At 34.5% G+C, this 20,630-nt stretch overlaps 1 protein-coding gene across 1 annotated transcript; it reads left to right on the forward strand.

Annotated features, from left to right (window-relative positions):
• The first annotated feature begins 1,404 nt into the window (after positions 1 to 1,404).
• Positions 1,405 to 7,045, forward strand: LOC149575165 (DNA-directed RNA polymerases II, IV and V subunit 12-like). Its single transcript, XM_089815022.1, has 4 exons — positions 1,405 to 1,574; positions 6,162 to 6,219; positions 6,376 to 6,468; positions 6,775 to 7,045. The coding sequence occupies exons 2-4, from the start codon at positions 6,174 to 6,176 to the stop codon at positions 6,795 to 6,797; spliced, it is 162 nt and encodes a 53-aa protein (XP_089671148.1). The 5' UTR covers positions 1,405 to 1,574; positions 6,162 to 6,173; the 3' UTR covers positions 6,798 to 7,045.
• The last annotated feature ends 13,585 nt before the right edge of the window (positions 7,046 to 20,630 follow it).

Below are 20,630 nucleotides of genomic sequence, written 5' to 3' on the forward strand. Positions count from 1 at the left end.
AAAGTATTTATTTAATAAATTTCTAATTAATTAAATATCATTATATTTTCATAAAAAATTTAACTCAAATATTATTTAATAATCACAATATCATAAGATTAATCCAAGCATCGTGGTTAAACCATTTATCAAGCAAATCACATAGCCAAACCCATATAAAAGAAGCATAAGAAAAATTGACCAAAGTCAAAAGTCAAACAACACGCACAAAGAAAAACTCATGGGTTACAAAAAGGATAGGTAGTCACATAAATGTCCTCCTTCTTAGGACAAGTAATAAGGCTTCGACTTGGGTTGGACTTGAACATTATCTCCTCATTCTTACCATTGAGTTATTGTGATGGGGCACACTCATCCTGTCAATTCAAGGAAGTCGATGCTTAGTACCTACAACCTACATGAAAGATGAGCATGTACATGTGCATATATATCTAAGCTAAACAAACAATGACAGGGAGTGATACATCGTGTAGATCTTGACTCGAGTGACTATGACTCCCTCCCTCAACCACATTAGATGCACTAAATAGAAATGAAAAAAATTCACACACACACACACCATAGACATACAAGTATGTGATAAATATACTTAATAAAGCGTGACTATAAATATCATCATATCCTAACATAATCAACTCGTCATCATGAAGATATCGTAAACATCATTCAAAGACACATCATATGACATCGTTACGAAGATAGTTACATTTACTAATTAAGAGTAATTAAATCATCCTTATGGCAAGTAAGTAACCATTGTTATGAGATATAATCAATTATCCAACATACCAAGGTATTGTATTTCAAATATCATTTTAGGGCGAACATGTCAACAAAAGAGTCAAATACAACTTTAACAACAAAATATACAATGATAGTAAATGAGAGGTATTACAAAATGTGTTCAAATAAATATCAAATAAAATTTTAAAAATAAGCCAAATTTTATTAACAAATACTTTGACTCAAAATGAGCTCAAAGTAAAATGAGCATAGTGCACCCAAAATTAATAATTTTAGAGCTAAACATTAATGGTACTCTTAAATTAATAGTTTTGAATAAATGTATTAATAATTATTCTTGACATTATAACTCAACAAATAAAAAGAGGAAAAAATTATAAGTTAACTTTTCTATAATCATTTTTTTATTAGGTCGAAGCCTTTAACTTTTCTATAATCATTTTTTTATTAGGTCGAAGCCATCAATTATGTATTGTGATTAATTAGATCATCATTATATGTTAAGTTGAAGTAGACTCAACTAAAGACCTCTCAATAAAAGGCAAACAATTTACCATTGTGTTGTAGGGTCTTGCCTACCTTTTTCTCGAAAAAGTAAACAATTCTAATTTATTCTTTTTCTTTAATTAAAATTATGTTTAAAGTAAAAGCCCGGGATTTGTTAAAAATTCATTGAAGAATCGATGAGCTATAAATTCCCTGTTCAACATACGTTGCAGTTCTCGAATACGGAGAAATCAAGGAATAGGGTTTATCTCAGAGGTGCAAGGGCAGGGGAGTAAAGCAATCCAGCGACCCCAGCTTTTGTAACTGTTGAAGATATTTAACAGGTTTGTTGGGCATTTTACAATAGGCATTTTTTGCCCTAGTGTTGTAGCTTAAGATTCATTTGTCTCTTCAGATTGCCCTTCTCGTTAAAATGAAATATCCCCTCACCCGTGAATTAGGGTAAGGAACGGTTGTTTTCTCATTCCAAACAGATTAAGGTGCATAACCCGTGATAACCCACTGGATTGTTGTTTTCCGTTTTCCGACTCTCAGAGAAAGGCTTTTCAATTGAAAATGTAGATGCCTCTTTCTTTTTCTCAAAATTGTAGATTTTTTTTTTTGATTTTATCGATTTCTATGTTTCTTTAGTTTTATTCTCATAAATAAGTCCTCGAATTGTATTTATCTGCTGCGTAAGGCTGAGCTATAAGGAACGACTCTGTTTTGTTTTTTTTTTCGTATTTCACAAAATCACCATTTGTAATGAATCGGGGACGGTTCGTTATCGTTTAGATTGATATCTGAACAGGTCGATGTTCAGTTTTTGACTTTTCGTCAGAAATTTATATCAAAACTTTTGATTGGATTCAGAGTATGTAGATAGAGGTTCACGCGGGATTCAGGTCAGAGATTTGTAGGGTTTCTGGTACTCGACCCCATATACGGGTACAATTTTTAAGAATTTTCCGCGACTTAAGTCATCCATAGAGTGGGTTACTAAGTTTTTGGCTCCAACAAAAACAACAGGAATATCGTGTTTCACTGTGAAGATCTAGATAAATTACACCTATATTGATAGGTTCTACCGAACAATTTACTGAACAGAAAGGTTCAACATAAATGATGGAACCCTAGCATTTCCTATGGGGGTTAAAGCATCATCTTCAATGAACAATGATAGCATTAAAATGTGAACATGCTAATTATATTAAGAATCAGGCAATGGCGACTCATAACTTGTAAACAGTCACGCCGATGTGATCACCTACAAGTTTTCCATGCACTAAAATTTTTAAGAATCGCACAAATACCTTTTCCACTCTAGAGGAAACCAGCACTATAACACTAAAATGATTTAAACAGTAGTATCAATTCCAAAACCCAAGTTCGTTGTCGACTTTGTTGGGAGTACTAGAATCATGAAAATATACACATGAACACTGTGTACACTATCTCATTATTGAACAGAAGTAGGTATAAGATATTAATGGTTTAATGTGACTTCTCTTATTATTGCTTGTGTATGTAATTGACGCATAAAAATTCTAGTGTATGATATTAGCATGAGAAATTTTTGAATTTGACTGTGTGAGCTTTTTTGATCAAAGAACATGTAACTATTTTATAATACTTGGTTGCCTAAGACTACACTCAAGAATATGAATGCTCTGTACTCTGAAACTTTTTCTGTCACGTGTGTACCATTTATGTGACCAAGTAGGTACATTATTTACTGTTGCATAACCACACTTATTTCAGCCGATTCAATGTATTAACCACATTCAGTGCAGCTTATCCAATGTATTAACAACCTGTTACAATATGATCTTTTAAATTAAAATACGCTCGAGAATCATATACCTTTTCTTGTGTGTCATGGTATTGCCACTTATCATGCCATGACTTTAAATCTTGTTAATCTTGGTTTACTGCTGGTTCCTTTGCTGTTCGAGCTTTCCTGTATTATCCTACTAGTGCTCTTATGCATAATATTCCGTTTATATTTTGTCATCAGTTCATCCTTACCGCTTGTTCCTTTGCTGTCCCAAGTTTCCTCTACTGCACTACAAGTGACCCTTGCATGAACTGTCGTCATAATATTTTGTGCCTATCAACCAATCTGTTTATTCCCGGAGGATACTGTAACCTGTAGTGATTCAATTATTGTAAGTCAATCTTCATTGAGCCCTATATCCTGAGTTGCAGTTCATAATAAGGCAAAACATAGTTTGAAGGTTTTATAAATATGGTAGTGAACCCATATTGATTCAATTTTTGTAAGTCAATCTTTATTGACCCTTATATCCTGAGTAGTTGTTGATAATAACGTCCTCCATCACCATGAGTAGTCTGCTTACCACACCTTGCATGATAGATCAAGGTAACAAGAATCGGAATCAGATCAGAATCGGAAAGGCCGAATCAAATTGCAAATCGGCCATGAATCAGAATTGAATTGGTTATAAATCGGCAATTTAGAGATTTAACAATTTAAAACTTATTTTATGCACCCTCGAATGATCGAATATAACTTAAACACACTATAACATCATCAAATAGAATCTAACATACATAAACAAGGAACATAAATGGTAAATCCATCACATATGTAAAATACAAATTTTAGCTTAAGTAAATAGAAATCATAGGATCATAATGAGTCACGCCATAGATATGTAGAATTATAAATGTTGTCAAATCATAAATGTATGTGAGATGAAGATCCATAAAAGCAATGACATCAAAATTTCAAATCATAAATGTATGTAAGATGAACATCCGTGAAACATGTGTCTATCTGTAAACAAAATGAAAATACAAGTCTATCCTCTCTAGCTCTAGCTCTAGCTCAAGTCTATCTCTCACTTTTCCTCTCTTTGTGTCATACTCAACAAATAGAAGGCCTTTAAGAGCTATAAGAAAGATAAATGTGAAAAAAAATCATTAAAAAAGTTTTTTTTTTTAATGTTTATGAGTTGCCCAATTGGGCTGCCCGATTTGTCCAGCCAATTCATGTCAAGAAATTGTCAATTTGATTCACCGATTTACAAAAAATTGTTGTGCTTGAATTGAACCGCCGAATAGCTCTGATTTGCATTCCTATGTGATAGATACATAATGCAAAATATAGTTTGAAGGTATTTTAAATATGGTAGTGAGCTCAGCAGGCTTGAATGTGAGGATATGCATATTTGAACATGGTAGTACATATCAGAAAATTTGGTCATTTGACTGATACACGTTACCTAGATGCAATGGGTGATAATATTGGTGAATCCCAATTAATCATTGGATATATTGATAATGATCATTGGATATATTGATAATGATCGTAAAAGTTATCAACTACAGAAGAAGTCAATTTAAATTGCATGCCTTTGTGAGTGCAAGCTCAGATAGTCTGAATAAGATCTCCTTGCACATTTATGGTTCAATCACTACATTCCAGTAAAGACTGAATGAGGTGTCTTTACAAATGTACAGTTTGCTACCTACATAAGCTTGAATAACTTGGGCATTTCTATGTGCTCTGTGTAAGTGCAGTCTGTGTCCACTTGATCTAATCTGTGTCCATTTGCACACCTCTAATGAAGAGTGTATGGCATCAGTTTTTGGGTGCACTTCCCTCAACTATTTTTCCAATTATCAGTTTCACGTACTGTCGCTTCCTCAGCATTTATAAAGGAGCTCATTCTATTCTCCTTGGGAGTCAAGATGGTTGCATTGATTCCCAAACATTATTGTAACTTAAGAACTGCGTTACTCTTCTCACATCTACAGACAGAGGAATGTTCTAGTTCCGATTGTATTGTAACAACTAGTGGTAAATATCTTCTTCCAAATTAGAATTCAGTTGTATAAAAACTGTTAAAAAAGGAATGACCATATTATAGACACAACTTAAAACTTTACATGTTAGCCCCTTTTGGCTTCATGCTGCATGTCGCATTTTATGATGCAAATATATTAATACAAAATAATTGAGTGGTTGATATTCTTAAATGTTCAGTTTCATGCCTTGCTACAATGATGGCAATTACTTACAACCTGCAACTTTTAAAGGAAAAAGTTCATACGAAAAGGTTTTAAGTGCTGGTTGGAAGTATACCTGCTCTGCTTAATGAAAAACTTCTAGATGTTGACATTGCAAAATACTAATTAATGCCAATAGGCATTCTACAATAGCAGAATGGGGGAGTGGGATGGTGTGGGTGTGTTAATGTTAACATTTATTCTTCTAGGTTAAATTTGACAACCATCTACATGTCAAAAAGTTTAAATCTTATTATAAATAGAATATACTTTTAAAAACAATTTAGTAAATACCACATAAAATATCCGTTTAAATTATAATATTTGGAGATATAAATCATCCATTTTTTAAGAAATTAAAATAAAAAGTTTAAGTTAGTAAAAAACTAAATAAATGAAGATAAAGGAAATATAAATAATTTTAGATGTAGTAAATTAAATTATAATTATTTTGTAGTGGATATCTATAGGCATTTCTTTAGATAGATTTATTTAAGATATCTATACTAGTATTATCAATAAATTAAGGAAAAATTCTGTTAAAAATGGTTTAAGTGCTGGTTGGAAGTACACCTGTTCTGCTTAATGCAAAACTTCTGGATGTTGATATTGCCAAAAAGTTAAAAGCTAATCTTATCCATAGTTAACTTTCATTCCTTCGATTTCTCTGTCCTTTCGCTTTTTGATACATATTTAGTTTCTGCGTCTGAAGAATCTGTACATAAGGATCCCATTTGATTGATATTCTTGTCATGTAATTTGTATGAATTTGCCTTTTGTACCCTTGTGACTATTGACATTCTATATTGAACATTTTTTTAATCCATAATTTCTATAAATTCACTTCATCAAAATATTTTCCTTCCTCAATGTTATGGAATATTATGGACTGACAGATCTTGGGTACCATGGATGGACCTGCGATGCCTGAACCTGTTGGTTATCTTTGTGGAGGTGTGTTTATTAGTATTCCTTGCCCTCTTAGATGGATTGCTACAATTGCAACATGTTTTTATTATTTGTTCTTTTTGTGGCGTTAACAATGACATATGATAGGTTAACTTACCATTTTTCCAACCTTTGTCTCCTCATTCTTGCATGATAAAATAGACTGTGGAGCTGAGAATTCACTGAAGCCTGGTGATGTAATCCAGTGCAGAGAATGTGGCTATCGTATACTGTACAAGAAACGCACAAGGAGAAGTAAGGGTTTTAATCAACAAAGCATTCATTTTAGCATTAAAACTTTGTTCCTTCTCATCTTTGTCACTGTTTAATTCATTTTCTTCCAATAGTTTGTTGTTTAAAACATTAATATAATGGTATGATTTGGAAAAGAACAAAAATTTAAGGTAAATGATATTGAAAAATCATAAAGCTCAACCAGTGTGTAGCCTATAGCTAATTTCTGTTTTTATTCGGTCTTGTATACGCTGATTTACTTTATCTGCTTAATCAAATGGGATCTGAAAAATATTAGATTGATTTCCTGAAACGTCTGTCGTGCAGTTGTTCAATATGAAGCTCGCTGAACCAACTGATTCCATACAATCAGGATGATTTGGGCATGCTTTGGATCAAGTTTGATCTAGAGGATGAAATTATGAATGCAAAATAGTTCATTTTATACATAAAACTTTGTATAGAGACTCTCAGTGTGTATTTTGAAGAACTTTATTATGTTTGAGCCAGTTTCTATGATGTTTATCTCATCTACTTTGAGGAATCTTACTAGGGTGTAGACAATACATAAATTATATAAAGTAGAGTTTACTATAAAGGTAGTTTTCACGATCCCCTTTTCCTAAGTTAGATTGAATGAAGCCCCAGTCTTACTGGGGTGTAGACAATAAATATCATATAGAAGTTTTCGTGCTCCTCTTTCCTTAATACCGAGATTCAGTTTGTTTAAACGAAGCCCCAACTTCTCAAAGCCCCTTATTTGCGAACCCTAGGGAAACTTCTCAAAGCCCTTTTATTTGTGAACTCCAGGGAATTATAAGTTCTGAACGGAATTTGAGTTTGCGTATCATCTTGGTTGCAAATGGATGTTGTGGTAAAAGGATTGTATGATGTAATTTATCTATTAGGCAAGTTACTAAAAATATGATAAAATAGATTGATATGAACTGATATTGAGTTGAAACTACTGAAAAATGGAAATGAGAAGATGATACATACTAGGGCCACAAGATTCAGCTAAAAATGGTAGGGACAAGGTGAAATATGTTCTTGATACTTTCAGCTGAAGCTTTCACAGAGCCTGCAATTCTTCTTGTTCTACCCATATCTGAATTTATAGCTCAATATCATGTTTGTGCACACATTAAAATAGGAAAAAGATTGGGAAAAGGGGTTTGTCTTGGGCAAACCCTTATTTAGGAATCAACCTAAATTTCATAGAGGAATAAATGTAAAAAGGAAAATTGATGATTTGCCTTGCATATATTTATTTTGATATTATTTTATTTTTAGAATATATAATTATTTTTAAAATATTGTGAAATGCACATGGTAAAAATATCAAATATATATTTAAAAAAATTAAACCATTTTTGAAAGAAAAAACTTGTTAATCTCAAATCATATCAGAACATTTTTCACTTAATAATAATTAAAAAATTCTTGTTTAAAATCAATTTTGTTTTGTTTTTTTTGGTTAAATTTAGTTTAAAAATAAAGTGGCAAGTCATAGAGGAAAGAAAAATCTCTAATCCTTGCCTAGTTACAATGATAGAAAAGGGCTAGAAATATGCTCTTACAACAACCGCCCCTCGATACATCTCGGCAAAATATCCATAACAAGAATACCATCCCTATGATAGCGTAAAAGTTGAGACATGTTTTTGATACATCCAACCGAAATTTTCAGAGCTTGTAATTGTTCTTGTTCTACCATATTTGAATTGGTCGATCTAAATCATGTTCTTGCACATAGAAAAATGAGAAAAAGGACTTTTAAAAAATTAAAACTTTTTTTTAAGAAGGAAAGACTTCAAAACTCTTTCATTTAATAATAATTTAAAAATTACTATATAAATAAATATATTTTAGACAACGTGGCAAACTATTATAACAATTTATTTATCAAATAGGGTCAAAGGTTCAAAAGAAAAGAATTAGTAAGAAAACCTACAAAATCCCATTAGTTTCTAACCAACAACTTAAATGAACAAGAAAATAACCAAATCTGTCTTTAGTTTACCAATCATAATATGTCCCACACAACCAATTGTATTAGCTTCAAATAGAACACCCACATGTATGTGCCTGGCTTGATTGTAATGCGTAAAGTTTTGCTAAAGAATCGTTCCTTAAGGGCTTGTTTGGTTGCTGAAATAAGATTTAGGAATTAGAATTTGGGATTTTGGGTTTGATTTTTGGAACTAGTAATCCAAATTATGGTTTTCAGGATTTAGTTTGTGACCGTTTAGTTCAAAACAAATACATTTGATATTTTGAATTTGTTATTTCAGACTTGTTTGGTTCAAACCCAAAAATCTACTGAAGTTATTTTTCATGCAAGTAGCTGCTAAGTTTGTCCGCCTCCTTTTCTCGAGACACATTGCACAAGAATTACAAAATCAAATTTATATTTAAGCATTCATATAGCTATGGTCAATTGATGTGTTATGAACCTAAATGTTTGTGGCATATTGTTACAAAGTGGTGAAACATAGTTTTCTCAATTTGGTTGCAATCTCATTACGCATTGATCTTGCCCCCCTTAACCTTTCTGATCAGACGTATTCAATTGCTAATGGGTAGTAATAAGTATGTTGACTTGCTGAAAAGATGCATAGTTGCTAATGGATAGTAGTAAGTACGTTGGCTTGCTAAAAAGATGCATTGAAATCAAAGATGTAAAACTAGGAAAGAAAATTCATGCCCACACTATCAAGACCATATACCAGGTAACAACATTATCAATATGTATGCGAAGTGCAATAGTTTGGAGGATGTCCAACTGTTGTTTGAGAAAATGTTTGAACTAGATGCCATCTCATGGACTTCAGTGATTACAGGGTGTGTAATAAAGAGGGCAATACAAACTAGTTCACCTTTGGAAGCACACTTAAAATCATGTTCAAATGTAGTAGCTATTGAAGAAGGGGCTTATAAAATTTGAAACACATACCTATTGTATTAACAAGCAAGCAGAGGAAAACGTGATCATATTATGTAAAGCAGAGCTCAATTTTTTTGGGTTTCAATTAATATCTAATGCTCATTTGTTTTAATGAATAGTCCCTTTCCAATTAATTAAATATTAAAGATACATTCACAAAAAAGGGGTTGGGGGATACAAGATCACCCTGCTCACAAAAAATATATAAGCCCAAACGTTGAAAACAAAGCAACAAAACAAAAAACAAGAGCAAAGCCCTTAGGTTGCAAGAGTAGTGCCAATTGAGGGAGGATCTTTGAATCCTAGAAATTAGTGGGGTTAGTGGATGACCTAGGGGGAGCCCATCCATCAACAGTGGCGACAACATCTTAAATAATCTTTTTCTCCCTCTGGCTTGGGAGGAGAGATAGCCAAATCCACCCAGGGGAAGGCCCATTTAGGGTCCTTATAGATAGAGGGCTAGTTTGCATTAGGGGCAATAAAGGAGCCATCGGAGATCAACTTGATCCCGACCTCTGCAAAGGTGAGGCCGAGTGATGATGACCACCAAAACTGCCACTAGGAGAGGCATGAAGGTTGTGACCTGGGAGTATGTGAGCGACGAGATGAGTTGCTACGACCTCTCCAGTTAATGTGAGGAGTACGATCACTGAATAGTGTTTGACGACACTCTAGTGACCGTGCAAGGGGCATTACTCCAATGAGCTAAAAACTCCTATAGATGGGCTACCTCTAGTGCCACCTTGTCGATTTGTACTTGAATATGCATCATGACATTATTACAAATACACACTTTAGCATACATAGCAATATTCATATCAAGAAAGTTGTGAGAGAATAAAACTTCACTGTGCTCTTTCCAAACAATAAACAAAATCTCCATTTTGAAAGCATGCTAGATCTGGGAATACTTAAAAGGGAGTCTAGTTGAATCTCCCAACACAACCATATGCCACAAAAAGGCCTCTGGGCAAAAGTTTTTGAAGATATCATGAATCCAAAGTTAGTAATTCTGGGCCTGCCTATATAACCAAAATATATGCAAAAAGCTTTCTGGCTTACCACAAAAAGGACATATGGGGTGTAGGACACCCAAATATTGGAGAAGAGGGCCCAATGCCAACCCTTGGAAGAGAATACACTAGGTAAAATGAGCTATCTTCGGCTCTATGATAACTTGCCAAATTGTGGCAAATCTAAGACTCCAAGTCTTGTGAGAGGACTGCAAATGGCAATGCTTTGCTAGTTGAGGGTCTCAACCATAGGAAGGTGGGGAACTAGCCATCGATAACCCAACTTGGGTTTATAACTGGTCAAAGGAGTGGCATGATACCACTTCCAGTGCTTCTACCATTGGTGAGATGAGTGAATACCAATCTTTTGCAACATATGGGGAGGCACTGTAGAAACTAGAAGATCAACTGGCTGTCGATCTGGATGATTGAGCTAGAACTGCACCTGTAGGTCCTCCCATGAGCAAAGATTCGTAGTAATTTTGGAAAAAAGATCTTTGGGTTTCTCGATTCCCCTTCTAAATAAGCGCAGAGCACTAACTCCTTGAATCTTGGCAAGGGCACGCCTTGGACAACAAACAAATGTGACCACCACAAGTTTTGATGGTTCATGGAGAGCCCATCTCTAAACCCATTTCCAGCCCAGCAAAGCCAAGGCTTAATGGCTTCTTAGGCTTTCCAAATGCTTTTAGCAACAAAACTGCCCTAAATTTGTATGGTTCAGAGGTCACAAGAAGGGTTTGAAAGCCATTCCAATTCCAGATTGGCCATTAACCTAAAAGCCTTAAGAAATTTAGTGACGCAACAAAAGATTCTAGGCCTCATCGCTAGTGAGAGATTGAATGACCCATTTTGCACAAAGGGAAATACCTTTCTTTTGAGTAGAAAGTAGTCCAAGACCACCAGAGTCTTTGGGCAGAGAACAAAAGTCTCAGACCACTCTGTGAAAGCCATGATGCGACACATCAGAGGCCTAGATGAACTTCCTCAAGAGGTGCTCAAGCTTGAGGTAAGAAGCTTATAATGTGGCCCAACAAGAAGAATAATAAACATGCATAGCAGCCAACACTTCGGAGTAGATTTGAAATTTTCTAGAAAGGGAAAGGGGTTTGGTGATCCAATAATCCAAGATCTCTATTCGAGCCAGGATTGCATTCCACAACTCCATAGAGGAGGCTTGAAAGGCAAAGGGGATGCCCAAAAAGTGAAAACTTTCTCTGTGCTATATCCATTTCCACCCATAGTGTTGAAACCATTGAGGGCCTGACACGAAATATTGTCTATAATAAAGGGTCTTATGCTGTTGAATAGTGGACCTTGAAGCAAGGCAAAAAGTATCTAAGCATTGCAAGGAGTTGGCAATATTGTCTTTGTCTTCAAGAAGGGTGAGAAAAGAATCATTTGCAAAATGGCCATTCACAAGCTGCATAGTGGAATTAGGGAGGGATATGCCACACACAAGGTCTTGAGAGATGGCATTGTCTAGAAGAAAGCCAAACCCTTCAACAACCAACACATAAAGAGAAGGTGCCGAAGGACAACCTTGCCTAATAGATCTGTAAAGTCTGAAGGCTTCAGATTGATGGCCATTGATGGTAATACAAGCATAAGCATCTAAACTGACTGTAGTAAAATCGGACTAAACCCCAGGGCTTGAAGCATGGCCAAAATGAAAGGCCATTCAATCCAATCATAGGCTTTAGCGAAGTCAATCTTAAGAAACAAGGCCTATTGTTTGGATTGTCGAGCCCACTCCATACCTTCCCAGACAATGATAATATTGTCTAGAAGATATCTAGACTTGATGAAGCCAATTTGTTAAGGCGAACAATTTGCAATAGTAGATGCCTAATTTTGAGGGAGAGGGCCTTGGCAATGGTCTTGTAAGAGACATTCAATAGAGTGATGGGCCTCTAGTTGCACGTCTTTTGGATCCCCAACTTTAGTTATGAACTTAATATTGCCCTTATTAATTATGTTGCCTTAGGAATGGGTATTATAGGCTTCATGATAAACTTTATGTAGATCAGGACCAATATCATCCCATAAGGCCTTGTAAAATTCAAAAGGGAAGCCATCATGGCCAAGGGATTTATCATTAGCCACGGAGAGGACAACCTCCTTGAGATTAGCAAGTGTAATTTTTTTCTCACAAAAGGCATATTGCCCAGGGCCAAACCTATTAGGAGTGGCAACAACACATGCTTGTAGAGCTTGATCATGCACAATAGAAGGACCTTCCATAGTAAAAACCTTTTCATAGTGGCACACAAAAGCCTGGAGGATATCAGGCAAATAAAAAAAACTTGGTGGTCCTCCGTAATACACTTGATGCCCACAATAGTGTGTCGAGCCTGTAGAGCATTGAAAAATTCCTTAGAAGCTTGATTGCCAACCTCCAACCAATGGAGGCAGACTTTGATATGAGCTCCTCAAGTAGCATAATTGTTTGCAACTTGCTTTTGGTAGTAAAGATTAGCAAGCCAGACCTTTAAATCCGTATCAAATGGATTCATGGCAAGAGCTTCAAAGGTCATACAAAGATTTTTTGTGGTGGCTTCATAAGATCTTCTATGGTACTTAGCCAATTGTTTCCCATAAATGCAAAGAAATCTTGCAGTACGCCTGATGGCATCATTCCACCATTGAATCCACCATAGAGAGGTGTGGGGCATGGGCTCAAGGTTCTAGTCACAAAGAATGTGAGAAATAATGGGTGGATGTGATAGTAAAGAAGGAGATAGAATTGAGTTTTACAAGTACATGGTTGGATTGTGTGCCAGATAATAGAAAAGAGAATGGGGAAATGATCTGACAATGTCACACAATGTCACATCCGATAAAGGGGTGATAGGGAACTCACGCTAGTGTTAAAAAGAAAAAAAGGACTGAGTAGTAAGCATGGCCCTGCCCAATCTCTCAAACACCTTGTCAGAACCCACTCAAAAGTTAGACCAAGTATGCCAAACCCCACTAGATTGGCGACAGTTAGCATTGGGATAAAAAAGGCCTAGCTTGTTACACATTTAGAACTAGGCTTCTCTTTCACCAATTGACCATTGAAAAGGCAAAAGCCCTTCCTTATTAATAGACAACTCAACCATATTGAAGTCCCTACAAAAACACCAAGTGCTAGGTGGCAGATGATCTACCAACTAGCGCCACAGGGGTGAGCACTCAACCACATCATTGGGAGCATAAACATTAACAATACCAAATGAATGATTTTAAAAAGACAACAAGATCCAAACAATTATTTGCATGGGGTCAGAACCATGCGAAATAACTAAATAAAGTAAATGAAGGGAGAGAAGAGTGACTACACCACCTTGACCAACCTCATGCTAGGAAGCAAACATGACATTATCTGGCCAAATAACATGGCAGGCTGAGTTGAGAAGACACACAACAACTTTAACCTCTGGAAGGTAGGGAACATCAAGATTAGCAAGCCCATGCCTAGTGTTACGAACAAAGTATTTTATTGGGAGTTTTGCTAGCCGCTGCACATTCCATGAGTGATAATTCATTGTAACACAACTTGCATGTTGTCCTCGTCCCTAAGAGAGGAGAAGTTGTTATGTAGAAACATGAAGGAATCAAACGAGGGATCACCAAGGGAGGTGACCCGACGTATCTTTTCCCCATTATCAGAAACCTTATCTCAACCTTTTGGTCTATGTGAACGATGGAGGGATTATGATGAATTCATCAAAGCCACTTGCGACACTTGAACCCACGTGGGATGAGACTCTAGGGTATGAATGCCCGCTGTCCCCTGAGCACCAAGCTTTGAAATGGGTGAAGGCAAGAGCAAAGGGACTGAAGAGGCTGGCAATGCTAGAATTGAGCAGGGTTGACCAGAATCCTAAGGTAAAGAGCCTTCCTTGGTTACTGTGGAGTCCTTTCCCTTCTTCACAATAGTAGTCCATTCCTCCTTTTTGGCGGTTGAAGTCAACTTGGCTTCTAGGGTTGACTGATGATTGCATTCCAGCAAGGGACAATCCTTGATCTTATGTTCAACGGACTGGCACTTATAGAAAGTGTTTAGGAGATTCAAGTAAAACACACTAGTACATTTAACCCCAAATTTCAACCATCAAATATAAATTGCTTGGTTGGTCGCATTATAAAGGAAACTTTTGTTTTTTTTTTAATACATGCCTGTGTTGGTCGCAATTGCGACCAATGCTTTATATTTGTGTTGGTCTCAATTGCGACCAACACGAAAACATAAAGATAAAAAAAAGTGGCAAATCAGTTGAGCATTTCACTTGAGCGCCATATCAATTGAGTATTTCACTTGAGAGGAGCATTTCAAGCATCATTCGCAGATAATTTGAGGATTTCCAGCATTTTGCATCCTTTGAGCATTTGGAAACCTTGTGAGCATCTACTGCAACCCTAAAATCGAACTGTCGGCTATCATTTGAGCATACACGAACTCGCATGGCTTCGTGTCGCAATTGGTGAATAGGTGAGTTGAAAAATAGCAAAAAATTTTCTATTTTGCAAGGATGGGAATGGGTAGTTTTCTAAGCAATGAAATTTGAAAAATAATTTGACTGTTTACATTGTTCTTTTCATCTTTGATTGGGGGAATTGTCAATCTAGTAGGTCTGCAATAGGTTTAAAACTCAAATAACTTTAACTTTTCCCAAAACACTTGGTAAAGTAAAAGCATTTTCAAATACCCTTTTCCAAGTACCTTAACATGCCCATACCTTACTATAGACTTCTTTGGACCAGGTTTGACTATCTGCACAATGTGACCCTTAAGTAGCATAAAATCCCATCAATTAATAGAGCATCCTCACTCTTCTCTCATTCTTATCACTCCAAACTCTCAGCAAAGTCATATAATGGCTAAATATGACTAAATCCCAAAGGGTTAAGACTCAATCCACTGGAAACCCCTAAAACCCCAATTTATGATTTCCAAACCCTCAATCCAAGGGTTTCTCAAATCCACTATATCCGATCAATTCCAAGAACAATTGATGGTTGTTTCTCCTTTATGTGATCATACTAAGATGGTTCAAACCATAAAATAGGTTCCTTCTTTAGACCAAAACTCTACTGTTGCTCTGTACCCATGAATTCCTTCTAGGAAACCTGCATTGTTTCATAACAGTCAACCAATGCTACATTCTCCTTTGCAATTAAAAGGTTAGAAGACAATTATACATGTTAGAAATGCACATCCCATGAAGTCTGGGCCCTTAGAATTCATGGGATGGCCATAAAGTAATAGGTCTTAGGATTGGTTAGAAGATGTCATGCCCAAAATATAAGGGCAAAACATAGACAAATTTTATTTTTTTTCAATCTATTTATTTATTTAAAAACTCAAGTGATTAAATTAATAAAACCAAACTCAATTAATGAAAAGATCTAGCACTTAATTATTCTAAAGTGCTCTAAAATATTACATTATTAAAATATTATTTTAGTCATCAACTTTGATAAGCAAAAATTATCATTTAGGATGAGTGGGTTTGCATGTCCATTTATATGGTATAATCAAATTTAAAACAATATCCTTAAACAAGACATCCCCTAAATAATAACCTTCATTCAATTAGTTATTCGTTATTCAAAAGCTGTTTGTTCAATCTATACACCTGGCAATGATGTTACAACCTATCAACTTTAATAAAAAAAAAGAAAAGAAAATCAATTAACAACTAACCAATTGATTTGGTGTCCAATTATTATAAAACTAATTAATCACGATTGAGATGTTATATTAATTAAAGTAACATTTTCTTATAATTAAGTACACTTTACTTTAATGACCATTTCACCTTACTGTATAGTCTATAAAACATAAACAGATTAACTTTATCTATTAATCTAATATTTTCTACCACTATCCATTTTTATTAATATCTATAATTATAATAGAAATAAAAATATTTACAAGGATAACATCAACATAAATTAACTAAATACCCTAAACAATAAAATAACCAAATTATCCTTATCTCCGATTCCGTTATATACTACACAATTATCATTATACTAATTTAATATATATTGACGATATCAATAATAAACTAAATAAAAGAAACAATTATAAATTAAAGTATACTCTCATTTGAAATAAATTAACTAAAACACTAATAGCTTTAAGTCGACTAATAAACTACTCTACTAAACAAATCCCAACTAAATATAATTTCACTATAAACAAAAATAATTGAAAATAAAATACTAACATGACTTAGTTTTAAAAGTAACTTGAATCCAACTAAATCGAATCTAAACTAAGTTACATCTTAAACTAAGTTAAATTAAAGAAAATAGAAGCTAATGAATACTAGTTAAACTATTAACATAACTATCAACATACTAATTCAAAACTAATAACATAAAATAAAACAGAACTATGACAAAGGATAACTAAATTAAAACTAACTAATTTAGAAACTATCTTTAAGACTTAAAACTAACTTAAATCATACTGACTCGAATCTAAGCTAGATTACATCCAAACTTAATTAAATTTAAAAAAAGACACCCGTAATTCCTAACCCAACTCGCTTTCCCCTGAACTCCCTTGCCCAACATACTTACTTCACATATGGTGCATTTGCCAAGGCTTGCCTACGTGCAGGCATGTTCCCCACTCGACTACACATAAAGCAAGGAACGATAGCACGTGATCCAACAGCTGGTTGGTGAGAAGTTTGACGTGAGAGAGGCTCGATGAATCTGGAGTAATGAGAGAGCCCGGACTACGCGAGGTAGGATGAGTTGGGGGGGAAAGTTAAGAAGCAAAACAAGTAGAGCAATAATGATTTAAAGTTTATCTGGTAAGATCATAGTTAGAGGTATATGCAAGTAACTATATTATCTTTAAATCTAATTTTATTTAATTAATTTATATGCTAAAAAATGATAATAGAATTCTAAGAGAAAATTAAGAGAGGAATAAATAAAAGAATATTCTCTGTTTCAAGGGAATAAATTAATTGTGTCTTTCATACATTTTTCAGAGGGCGGAAAGCACTTGTAGGGGTATATTTTTTTGTTCTCATTGAATTTTCTAAGTGTATGATTTCTCCTTTTAGGCTATATTATTATTATTATTTTCTTCTATAATTCATGTTTTATAATTCATCATATAACAAAGGTATATGTACCTTTTATTTTGAATTCAAGGAGATGCAAAATTTCTTAATCAAATTTGATTTTGTCACTTATATAATTTAATAAGAAGAGAGATGAATTTTTTGTCCACAATGTAGGATTTGTTTGTCTCCTCTTAATACATATAACATTGAATTGAAACTTCAACATATCCAATTACTGTTCCTTAACATATTTGAAAACTTGAGAGATCATAATTCGAAGACATTATCTATTAATCTATTTCTCACATACATATGCATAATTTGAAATCACATAAGAGCAATGCAAGGATGTTTTCATAATCTTTTTTTTTTCTTTTTTTCTTTTTTTCTTTATTATTCATCCTGGTTCAAGGCTCCATCGGGAAAGAACCAGTAAGAAAACCCGATGTCCTTGCCAATACATCAAAATTTAAATATATTTTACATAATGTTACAATTTAAAAGAAATCTCTTCTAGGTCCTTCACAAGTGAATTCTTTCAATACCTTCAATACCTCGAGGAAAACAAGGAGAAGGCGAGAGCTGACCCAGGGTAAAACATCATAACATCAAGAACAATTCAAGCATACACCCTAATCCGGTTTTACACAATAGGTCCAAGCATAGAACTTGACTAGGGGGGAGGTGGATTTTTCCAATGGGAGACGTCAATCACCATACCATAAAATAGCCTTTTTGAGGCTAAAACTTCAAGAACTTCCATTCTTCTGAAAGGCCCTTTTGAAGCTATTACCACAAGGATTTTCATTCCTTTCCATATCAAGAATTCACAATATCAAACAAGGTATGTGATGACAAGTAGGGGCCCATACACCCTACCCTCTTTCTCTCCTCTCACCATGAGAGGAGACTCTACACCATTGAGGTCCAACTAAGGCCCTTTCCTCGTATATGGCCACTTCTTCCCTATCCAAGAGTGAGTAATGCCAAAACAATCCCCATGAAATCTCCTCAAAACAAAACATGAAGAAAAGCATAAGAATAACATCAAGAACAAGTTAAAATCCCTCCAAATCAATCCCAACAAACAAGCAAGCAAAACAAAGAACAACACAATGCCTTATGCATGATTCAAGCATGAACGACATGAAGAACAAATTCAAAAGAGTGAAGAACTCCTACCTTCACAAAAAGTTATGGTAAAATAGTAAGTTGAGAAGAGCTTTTCCTTTTCTTCTTTCAATCTTCCAACTTTCTCTAAAACTAGAGATTGGATAACTCCTCCAAAACTACTCCAAAATGCCTCTAAGTATGATCCCTAACTCAACTAGACTTCAAGTAAACTCAAGATGAAGTTTGAGTCACCAACTCATGGAGGAGACAATCAATTTTCGCAATCAACCAAAAGTAGAGTTTTTGAGTGACCCTAAAAGTCAACCAAGGAGGCTAAGGGGGTGGAAAGTACTCCCAACCAATACCCTTACCCCTAGGGTACTTAAATTTAATGTTTTTAAGCCTTAAAGACTTAATAGGAAACAAACAAAAGTTAGGAGAATAGTAAGACCAAAGACACCCTTCAAAGAATTACAATACAATGATAGCACAATTTAACGAGGGGTTCAGTTCCATCTTTCTATTGAGTTTCTCGGCTAAATTTCCTGCGCACTCATTGCACACATCAGTAGTTCAAGAAACACATGTATATATGTAAAAATATGTATTAAGAAATTCATGTAAATTAAAACATCCATTTTTCTACCAATCAATTATTTATCTCATTCTATTCATTAAAATTGGAAAACTCAAAGTGTTAGTTTTGCATTCATTCACTTAATCATCATACATGTTCATAAAGTATTAAATGACGAAATCAAATATCTGAAAGTAAAACATCACACATCATAATAGCATAATAATGTTTAGTGCATCAAATAATGTTCTGACATATCAAGTCATGAGTATCAAAATAATAATGTATCATCGATGCTAGGATGGGTCGGAGCGAGGCTTCACACAAGATAACTAACAGAATCAACACTTGTTTTCTTGCACCAAGTGTACAGACTTCTCAAAACGAATTGAAATTCATTCAACAATGATTAAAATGGAATTAGTAAGCCTTGCTAATTCATAGATATGTCAATCCAAACAATGAAGAGTTCAACAAATCAATGAAACAACAAAATGAGGATTTTATTGCTCACTATTTTTATCAGTTCGTACGGCCAGAGCTCTGTCGTACAATAGATGCATTTATGCTTTAATAGCCTTCCCCAAACTATCACAACCAACTCTTACCGATTGGAGGCTTAGTTTAAGCCTAAAGACACCCCAAACACTAATTCCCTCCAAATACCTTTATAGCCATTTGTTTTTGAATATTTGAATTTTAAATAAGAAAAATGGTTTTAAATTTATATTCAACCCTTATTCTAATACCTAGACCTATCCCCTGCCCATTCTAAACTCCTTGTAAACATAACTTAGGTTTGGACAACATTAGTCCAATACAAACAAATTCTTGGTCCTTTAAGGACATTACAAGTATGACTTTTAGTCCTTTTAGGACATTACAAAAATAAACTCATCTGATTACATTGTTTGGTTATGAAAACCATTATAGCTTTTAATTCTAGTCCATTTGTATTGCTTGGATATCTCCTTTTCCTACTCACTCCTCTGGTCTTCATGCTATGTTTTGGTGTCTTCATAGGATGATTTTGGTGCCCCTGCACCACTAATTAGGCCTCCAAAATTTCCATTTTCAAAATATTTCAAAAAAAACTCAAGAAGATACCAATTAAGTTATGGTTTTAGAGAGCTTGAATGTTTTCAAGGTTTTAGTTCTTCAACCCTTCCGTACAACTCATTCCTATAAAATAGCCTACTTACAAGGGTTTTAAGACTTTACTTGTTGATGGGCCTTACAAATATTCAAAAGGAACACAAAAAGATTCAAATCCTTCTTAGTTCTTGGAAACTATACCTTTAGATATTTCTATACATACTCCAATCCTTGATTGGCACAAACCAATCAAACTACTCCTCTATCCAAACCCTATAACCATCAAGTCACCTAAAGATTGATTCGAAAAATAGAAGACCATTTCATATTGACCCCAAGTTATTTATAGTTCCCTAATA

This window comes from Cupressus sempervirens, chromosome 2 (assembly GCF_028749045.1).
Source record: "Cupressus sempervirens isolate cs-2001-9-10 chromosome 2, ASM2874904v1, whole genome shotgun sequence".
NCBI classification, from domain to species: domain Eukaryota; kingdom Viridiplantae; phylum Streptophyta; class Pinopsida; order Cupressales; family Cupressaceae; genus Cupressus; species Cupressus sempervirens.